Here is a 10,375-nt window from a genome sequence, read left to right on the forward strand (position 1 = left end):
TTAAAATGTGCACGCAGCCCCAATTTGAAGTCCACAGTATCGTTTTCCCCCTCCTCTTCAGAAGAGTTATAAGTCTCTCAGACCAAGTAAAGAAACGGATAATCGAGCCGGTGAAAATTCTAAAATAAAAACCTTACTAGGATAGGCTCCAATACCTGGTATTATTCTCATTGATCTACAACAGAATAAAAGGTGATCTGATAATTACATATTAGGAAGTACGCCAAGCCTTCCTGAACATAAGTATATAACCAGAACATCAACTCCACTCTCCTCAAGGCAACCGTTGAGAAATTGCACATTAAAGAGCAAATGCCAAGGTTCTCCTCCACCTTTTCTCATTACGAGTTGTTACCAGTTGGAATACTCTCTAAGCAGAAGTAAGCCAAGCTCCATCACTAGATAGCTTTAGGAGGAGACTTGACGAACACATACCCATAGATTAACGTTTCCCTCTTGGACCAGGATTTCCAGATGCATTTCTTGTAAATTACTGCAGTTGTCATCATTTCATATCAGTAGCAACTTTTTCTCCATCTCCCTTCCTATCCTTTTCATACATGATCAAGTAGCTAACTTACTTGCTATTAATGAAACAACTGTCTTTTTTTAGAACTCGAATCATTACTGTGTTATTTTCACATTTCAACTAATCAACCCCTTTGCCTAACTATGTGATAGTTGCTGGTATTCATAAATCCTACTGTCCTGAGACAAACGCACTCATTCAAACTATTAGATATATAAATCCACAAATAACTAACAGAATGACAAACATTAATACAGTCGAGTGGTTAGACTACCACCCACTGTACATTGTCGAATATACGGAACCGTACCGAGACAACAAGAAGCAAACAAAAGGAAATCGACCAGTTTATACAGGTCCGTGCCAAAGTTATTGGAAAGTTTGTTTTAATTATTGATGTCATTAGTGAGAGCAACTGTCGTTTATTTGAGTTTTTAAGACCAAGATTAAAAACATTTTTGAAGTGAGAAATGAACAGTTCCAGGTATGCTTATGACAAAAATTACAACAAGATGTATTTTAGAAGCATAGCTGGTTCCAAGATAAAAAAGTCCAGACCCAAGTCAGATGTCAAGTTAGTGCTCACTACAAATCAGAAACGAGATTTGCTAGAGGCTTTCAAACTTCTAGATAATGAAGGATCAGGTCTCATTAAGGCACGTGAAATAAAAGTTGCTTTAAGGGCTTTGGGGTTTGATCCAACGGCTGCTGACATCAGACAGATTATTTCAGAGCATGATCCCGAAAACAAGGGTTTGTCAGTATGGCGTATTATATGAAGTGTGAAGGTTTTATTGACTTTAAGGGTTTTCTGAACATTATGACATCAAAGATGACCGAAAAAAGTGACAAAGCAGATCTTATAAAGGCCTTTAGAATATGTGATGACGACGATTCTGGTAAACTAACTCTTTCAAAACTTAAACGAGCTGCCCAAATACTTGGAGAAGATATTACCGATGAAGAATTACAAGTGAGTCCTTACCCGGAGAAAACACAATGTTTCGATTCAAGGAACATGTCTGGTATATTAGACTATGAAATAAGTCTGCCACCAGGTTATATAAATCAACTGGTTTCCTTGGGCTCAAGACCAATTGCTAGGGTGCCGTTCCAGAGTTAACTGTCACATAGGACGGGTCAACCATGGTAGTTTTTGCCACTAAGAGATTGGTGGCCTTCCCAATAAGGTTGATAGAGAGTCAGAGAATCCACAATATTTCTTTCATTAAACTTTGCTGCTGAGGGTGTACTCTTTTTCAACGTTGTTGACAAAGGATAAGAACGTAATTGGAATCATTTTGGATTTGAGTGAAAATGAATTCTTACCCTGGTTTATTCTAACTTATTTATGATTAAATGTCTTATAAAATAATGCAGCAAGTACGTCAGCATCCTAATAAAGGATTTGTAGATCACTAACGTACTTGATCAGTGTCGAAGATTGGAGGCTCACTTTGGTTGAACTAGAATAACGAGACCAGCCAGCTAACATAGAAGTCACACCTCATTGTTAATGTTTAACGTGGATTACTGTTTTGTCCTATCCAGGTACCCTGATTATTTCGATGACTGTACAACACAAACAGCATTGTTATATAAGTGTATTTGTAAGAGTAGGTACAAGAAACAGAGTGCGACGTTTAAATGATTAATGAGCAATGCTTGTTCTTAAACTTGACGAGGATCGGTGTGCTGTTTAATATTCAGTGATCAGACTGCCATGTGACATGGATAGTGCCCAGTGGTATTTTATTGGCCTTACAGATAAAACTCTTTATCACTCTTGACCAACCAATTGTGCTGTCAACTAGAATGACAGGTTTCCATCAAATCAAGCACTAGAACTGTCACTTCAAAACTCTCCTTCTGTTTTTATTCTTAAAAATGGTTGTTTTACCTCCTTTTTCCACTACTAATGTGTTTCACAGCTGCTATGTAGTGCAAGACTTAATGGTGGTTATTTTACTTGCTTAATAATAAGCATTGTATATCTCACAGATACAGAGGTTGACGTAAGTCAGGAATAAACTAGAAAGTTCTGAGTATCTGAGCTGAATTTATGATAGCTCTGATTCACTGAGAGTTAGCAAAGCTCATTTTGTCCACCAACCAATATGTTCAAATAATTCATCCCCTATTGTTCAGAAAAGTGTTTGAGCGAGCCCGTCCTGGAACACCACCTTGTATCTTATAGAAGATTAAATAATTATTTAAAACGACGTAAAGTTTTGTTAACCAAAATGAAATTTAATTCGACGACTATCGTTTTCTTAAACAAAATATAAAAATGTGGTTCTGTAAATTATTCTTATATCTCTGTTTGTATTGATTTAGGAAATGATTGACGAAGCGGATAAAAATGGTGATGGAGAGGTTAGTGAAGAGGAATTTCTGTGGATTATGCGTAAAACAAATATTTTTTAAAATGGAATCAAAGATCAAAATGTTTCCATTTCTTAAGAAAAAATATTTTTAAATATTTGTTATGTATTGGTAAATCTAATAATCCAATCCATTTAATTATGACAATTCACTTTTTAACAACCTGATCTTTGTAAAAATAATCACCTCTGTGTTTCATATGTAAAATATAAATGATTCAAAATGATTATTTCAGTAAGACTATAACTATTATCAATCGATATTACAAAGTACTCATTTTCTTGGGCTTATTAAACAAATACACACAAGTGTATATATATATATATAATTAGGGATCGATAACTCAATATATCCACCACTTAAAAATATGTTGGGCTTAAGTTTTCATCTCTTACTATCTGAAAAATGTATCAGTTAGTAACAAACAGACAAATTAAATTGTTAAACAGATTTCTACTCTTGATTTTAATAAAATCCATTATTTATATTTAAGTTTATAATGATAATATTAACTTTTGTTGTATTTTTAACAGTAGAGATGTTCATCAGGTTAAACAGTTTTATACGGATGATTGATACTCTTTTTCCGATTTTCTAAGTATTGTTGAATGTTCACCGTGTGAGTGAGCGATTGACTGACTGAGCAACTGAATGTCTGACTGTGACTGACTGGATGTGAGTGAGTGAATCTGTGTTTGTCTGTTTGTGATCAGGCGTCTTGCACCCAATACATCCGACCACCATTCTGTTGTCCAACTATTATTAACCCCGTGTATAGGGCTGCTAAAAAACTTCGATTCTTGGCCGACGCTTCTTACTATGCAACAAGTTACCAGAGTAAAACCGTGACAGTTAGCCCAACCAACACACAGTCCACAGTTCACGTATGGAACTTAAAATGATTTGATAGAGATATATAGGAGATGATTCTATAATAGGTTACTGAAAGATAAGATTATGAAATTAGATGGGCGTATACTGAAAATTTCTTTAAAAGATACTTAGTAGATATTAAATTGGGGTCGTTTCGTTCTATTATGGGACTCCTCAGCAGTACACATCCACGATCCCGCATCGCGAGGTTCGAACCCAGGACCTACCAGTCTCGCACCAGAGCACTTAACCGATAGACCACTGAGCCAACATCCAACGGTGTTGATGTCTAACTTCAACCAATCCACGAAATTTGAGCAACCGTTCACCAATCGTGTTCAGTGAGTTATCATCTCACAACAGACGTGGTTGAACTCCACTGGTCCCACTAGAACTCCAGGACATGTATCTTGAAGTCAGTTACTGGTGAGCAAATACTGAAATCTCCACAAATCCCCTTCTGAGCAAGTAATTAATTTTCCATAAAAATAATAAACTAACATCATTAAAATATCACCAATCGTATAATCTGTGTAAAAATTCCAAAGCAGTAACTCGATTGCGCTTAAAAATACGGAAACCAAAAGATGAGGGTTTTCTAACTCTGAGGTACTCTTATGGAGAAATAAACAAATTTTAAGGATTTATCGTAATACTTTAGTGAGTCAGTAACATTATAAACAGTACATCAAATCTAAACATCTGAATAAGAACCAATTTCATGAGCAGTTTACGGTAAGGAAGAAGTAAAAATTATGATGAAAATCATAGAAAAATTCAATTAAATGTCACCATACTGAATAATTTTCAGTACTATAGAGATTTAATTACAAAAACGAAGAATTAGTTATGTTGATAGGAATAATTTGGATATTCCGAATCAGCTTTTGAAGAACGTTTCATTCAGCAGGTAAAAAGCTTAGACCATTAATTCTTTTGAAGAATGTGGATAATGCGATAAGATAAAGATTATCAGAATTATAGGATATATTTGCGCAATACATTTCGAATAATCTAATTACATATATACTTGTTAAGACATTATATCTGAAAAATGATAGATCAACTAGACTAATTTAGTAAATCGTCTGACTGAACGCTTCAGTCGGTTCCTTAAGCGCTCCTAGTAACCATAGGCTAATCTACACAGCAACTTGAACATGAGAAGAAAGTCGCGAAATGTGGAAAGAACGCTTAACTCCAAGGTTCGTTAATATACTGAAAATTGATGGTATTTGTTGCATTTCAGACCGCCTTGGGTTTCTGAAAAGTTCCGGAACTCTTTTAAACATAGCACCAGGATGGGTAATTAACCAATCAGAAATATGACATGTTACTCTTCACTTTCGAGACATTTCCGAAAACTTTTATTGAATTCTGACTGGATAAAATATTTCCAGAGTTTTCAGGGCCCCTTTGGTCTTTTTTGAGGAATTTTCCGGGTCACTGCAACAAAATTAAAAGTAATAATAGAAACCACACAAACAAAGTGAAAACTACGCTGGATAGTAACTAATTATTAACAGAGTAAGTTAAGGGTAGGAATAAACGTTATTTGAACATATAAGGAGGTCCTAGTTTTCCTACAGTTGAGGCTTCAATAAACATTAGTAGACTCCGTCTAAATATTATGTACAAAACTACAATGGCTGACTTGATATCAACCTTATGACCAGGCTCAACCAAATGTTTCGCAGTGGAGTAAGATATTCGTCTACCCTGTGATCTTAGTTGACCATTAGAATTCACTTGTTGTTCTAGCCTTTAAGGTATGTTCAACCGCCCTTACTTACAGCTGACGATTTCTCCTCTGTATGTATGTGTTTCCGTACATACATGTAAATCAGTAGACTCATTGGGATGTGATACAGTTGTTTGTATGTTGTTTGGGTTTTTAGTGAAACACAGACCTTTAATTTTCGATAATGACGAGGTGGTCTGCATAAAATGTCCTATTGATAACTCATTTAAGTCTCTGTTATAATATTTGACTGTTTGAGTCACCTCTAAATGGTGAGGTAATTTAGACTTGTTTTAAGGTACGAAAAACGTCATAGGTCTCATCATATTGCTAGCTTTCCAGCAGTTTATAAACTTCAATTAATAACCATTATTCATTGTTTTCGTTAAGAGCTTCACGGCTTCCTCACAGTATTGCTAGTACAAATTCGATTGGTCCTATAGAATAAGCCCTTATTTATTTATTTATTCAGTTAGATTTTCTACGTACGCTATAAACATATTGGCAAGCAACGGTCCCAAAGGACTACCCATATTTACGCGATCAATCAATCAAAAAAGCTTTGGACTTCGAAGATGACCTGGCCCTTCTATCCCATAAAGAAGAACAAATGCAGATGAAGACAGCTAGTGTAGTAGCAACCTCTGCATGAGTAGGCCTCAACATACACAAAGGAAAAAGCAAGATCCTTAAATGCAAGACGTAGAACGCCAACTCAATCATATTTGATGGAGACGCTATAGAAGAAGTGGAAACATTCACTTATCTGGGTAGCATCATCGATGAACAGTGAGGATCTGATACAGACGTAAAGGCGAGGATTGTCAAAGCAAGGACCGCATTCCTACAGCTGAAGAGCATATGGATCTCAAAACAACTTTCTGCATGCCAATATCAAGGCGAGGATCTTCAAAACGAACGTCAAGACAGTTGTAGTGTACAGAGCTGAAACTGCCAGAACTACTACAACCATCATCGAAGAATTAAAAGTGTTTATCAAAGGTTGTCTACATAAGATACTCAATATCCGTTAGCCAGATATAATCAATAACAGTTTACTCTGGGAGATGACAAACCAGCTTCCATTTGAAGAGGAAATTAGGAAAAGATGTTGGAAGTGCATAGGATTCGCATTACTGAAATCACCAAACTGCATCACGTGGCAAGCGCTAACTTGAGAAACGGAAAAGATGAAGGCCGAATAACAAATGGAAGCAGATATGAAAAGGATGAATAGCAACTGGAAAGAACTGGAAAGAATTGCTTGGGATAGTGTTGGATTTAGAGTACTGGTGGGCGGCCCTTGCTCCTCCACAAGGGGTAACAAGCGTAAGTAAGTGAGTAAGTCACACAAATTACCAACAGTATTCCTAAGAGGTCCATTCATAAATAAAATGTTTATATCAAAGCAGTACAGTGTCGTAATTTTTACATTAATATCCATTAGGTAATTAATTAATTCAAGTCAGTCTTCCGAAGAATACTCACGAATTTGGTTTCGGATAGAATTACAGAACTAAACAAGCGTGATATCAGACACCACCGAGTGATCAATCAATGTAAATATCTGTCGCACAGGAAGTCAGTCGTAGCCCAAAAGAGTTTATGCTGATGTTTCCGACTGTAAAGATCGGTGATATGGGCTCGAATTCCACAGGAAGCACCAATTCTCTTGAGATTGCAGACACTCTTGAATGACGAGTGCTAGTAAGCAGAAAACTTACTGTGAGGAAGGTTTCCTTTCTACTGTATGGCTTCTACTAACATCACAATACATTTAAATATAAAGATACGAAGTCAAATATAACTAGACAATTAGACAATGAAACTTTTGAACTACTCATACTCTAACAGATATAAAACTTGATTATGAAGCTTAATTATTCCCTATCGTATCTAAATAGATTCGAATTTAGGAATATAAATGAAAGGTATACACTATATTCCAGTCATTTCACCATTCACAAATCACTCACGAATTGATTTGATGAACATTTCAAAATTCAAGTCCTTTATTTATAAAATGTAATTTCCTGTGAATGTGACTATTTCTTTCTGACAATTTAGTCAAACTTTAAACTGTAGAATCTGATAAGAGTTTATTCTATAGTTGAAATCATGAGTCAATTGAAGCTAGACCACTATGGAAAACCTCGAAGCACTGGACGACCGTTTCGTCCTATCGTGGGACTCCTCAGTAGTGCTCACCCACGATCCCTCCACGTGACATTCGAACCTAGGACCTATCAGTCCCGAGTACGGGCGCTTAACCTCTAGACCACTGAGTCGGCATCCAACGGTGTTAATGTATAACTTCAACCAATACACGAGTTTATTCAACATCAGATTTATCGTGATAGACATTTTTGAGCACTTATGAATATTTTACTCAGAGTTGGATAGTGTTTAACAGTGGTATCCAGGACACGTTGAACATTGAAGATATATTAAATTTTTTTTATAGATTATGTATAATATACAATAAAAATCAGTACTCAGAAGGGGTTTTGTGGAGACTTCAGTATTTTTCATAGTTGAAATCATGAGTCAATGGACGCTAGACCATCATGGAAAACCTGGAAGCACTGGATGGCCGTTCCGTCCTATTATAGGACTCCTCAGCAGTGCGCATCCACGATTCTGCACTCACGAGGATTCCCATAATAGGACGAAACAGCCGTCCAGTGCTTCCAGGTTTTCCATGGTGGTCTAGCGTCCATTGACTCATGATTTCAATCATGAAAAATCAGTACAATAAATAGTCGAAGCACTGGATTAGAATGATGACGTGAGTTTCGAATCTAAACCACACCCATCTTCTTAAATATGGAAAGATAGTAAACAAATTAGTAGAATCTTAATTTGTTGTTTAAAAGGTTGATTTCTTTTATGTATATTAATTTATAATTGGGTGTAAGAGTTTTAGTCAACTAGTGTGAACTCACTAAAATAACTGTCGGATGCTAATAGTTTAACCTTAACCATTGAATTAGATTGAAAGGAACAATGAATGAAATTTCTCATTAAAAATAAACTGATATCATTCGAGGTTATGATTAGTAGATGGTAACCACATATAGGATGACAGGAATGTAAGAATATGTAGGTAATTAACCTGTTACATTAAGACTCATGCATTTCCATATGACGAGAGTTAGGCAAAAATGGTTGATAATTTATTTTTTATGGTAGGGAGATTTGTAGTTATGAGTGTATGAGATATATTGTTTTAAAATTCTGGTTCATTGATCTGACTCTAAACAATAAACATATGATGGTGTTTCCACCCATTCAGTTACAGTAATATAGATTCTAACTAGAGTCGTCATCAGTGTAAGTAGATAAGTTTAAGTTCTGTGGTGTGGTCTACTTATATCTATACAAGTAGTATATGGTGTTGGTCAGACATAGAATGTATTTGGGCAGAAGACCGATGAGCAAAGAACTGAAATGAAGCGCAATCGTTTGCAAAATGCATGAGCAATGAAATTAGAGAAGAAACAGAGAAGAATGAAACAATTGGTTGTTAATTTGCAAATTGACTGTTCATTGTTTGGTTATCAGAATTTACTGAGATAGTCTGTAATTTTTGCTTAAATACATTCGATTGTCCCCAACCAGTATTCTGTTCACTAAATTTGGTGTCGCTGCCAACCTGGAGGAGGAAGGGTGCTGTTCTGCGGATTCCGCTGCGGGTCTGGAGTGGAGGTGCTAGTTGGGGCAGTCTGGTGAGGAGAGGTGGCGTCGAGTGGAGTGTTCCGGCGGGGCGGCGTTGTCTGTAGCGGGTGCTGTCGACACCCATTCAGTTACAGTAATATAGAGGCTGCTGGGCGGACATCGGAGTGTAAGTAGATAAGTTTAAGTGGAGTACGGGTGTTGAACGTCCCAGGTGCCGGGTGGATGCGGATGTTGGTGCCCCGGCGGGTCGACGGAGCTATGGAGGTCAGCGCGCCGCAGACTCGACATTCTGACGGATGCTCATGCAAAATGCATGGGCAGTGAAATTAGAGAAGAAACAGAGAAGAATGAAACAATTGGTTGTTAATTTGCAAATTGACTGTTCATTGTTTGGTTATCAGAATTTACTGAGATAGTCTGTAATTTTTGCTTAAATACATTCGACTGTCCCCAACCGGTGTTTTGTTCACTACAGTTCTAATATGGATCTACTTATACAGATCATACACAGAATGTTTTATCCATGTGTATTCATGAATAAGTATTTCCAAGTCTGGAAACATAGATGAGTAATCTTTTATTCACTTCTGTTTTTTCTAAGCCGATCGATAACAAAATTGACATTTGAATAAATGAAGCATCTTCGGTTTTCGTTTAGATTCGATATTTTTTGGCACAAAGTACACTATTAGGTTCTCTAAGCATATTGGTAACTATGCTAATAAAATTGTAGAAACTCAATTTATAGATCCAAAAGAACATATGCAACAGCCGTGCTCAAGCTTACTTAAGAATTGGTTGAACTCCACTGGTCACTGTTTCTCACTAGAACTCCAGGAAATATCTCTTGAGGCTAATCACTAGTGAGCATATGATTATTATCAGATGGGGTTTTTTATGCAGATTTTAAAGATATTTTGATAGTTAAAATCATGAAACTGATAGGTCCTGGGTTAGAATCTTGGGAGGCGGGATCGTGGATACGCACTGATGAAGAGTCCTACAGTAGGACGAAACGACCGTCCAGTGGTTCCAGGTTTTCTATGGTGATCCAGCTTCAATTGACTCATGATTTCAACTATCAAATTACTAAAATATCACAAAAACCCCCTTCTGATTACTTAAGAATTACCCCACTCTGTGTCAAAAAGATTACTTCGCCTTCATAT

The 10,375-nt window shown here is 36.5% G+C and overlaps 1 protein-coding gene across 2 annotated transcripts; it reads left to right on the plus strand.

Moving 5' to 3' along the window:
- Positions 1-999: 999 nt before the first annotated feature.
- Positions 1,000-3,100, plus strand: Smp_136850.1 (centrin-related; the record flags this gene model as incomplete). Of its 2 annotated transcripts, none has more annotated exons than XM_018797349.1 (3): positions 1,000-1,290; positions 1,335-1,502; positions 2,867-3,100. In XM_018797349.1, 3 exons carry the CDS (start codon positions 1,000-1,002, stop codon positions 2,954-2,956), a joined length of 549 nt encoding a protein of 182 aa, XP_018652400.1. The 2 variants fall into 2 exon arrangements, with proteins under 2 accessions (XP_018652400.1, XP_018652401.1); XM_018797350.1 differs by having other exon boundaries at positions 1,000-1,282; positions 1,318-1,502; positions 2,867-2,956.
- Between the last annotated feature and the right edge of the window lie 7,275 nt (positions 3,101-10,375).

Source organism: Schistosoma mansoni, chromosome 4 (assembly GCF_000237925.1).
Source record: "Schistosoma mansoni strain Puerto Rico chromosome 4, complete genome".
NCBI classification, from domain to species: Eukaryota; Metazoa; Platyhelminthes; class Trematoda; order Strigeidida; family Schistosomatidae; genus Schistosoma; species Schistosoma mansoni.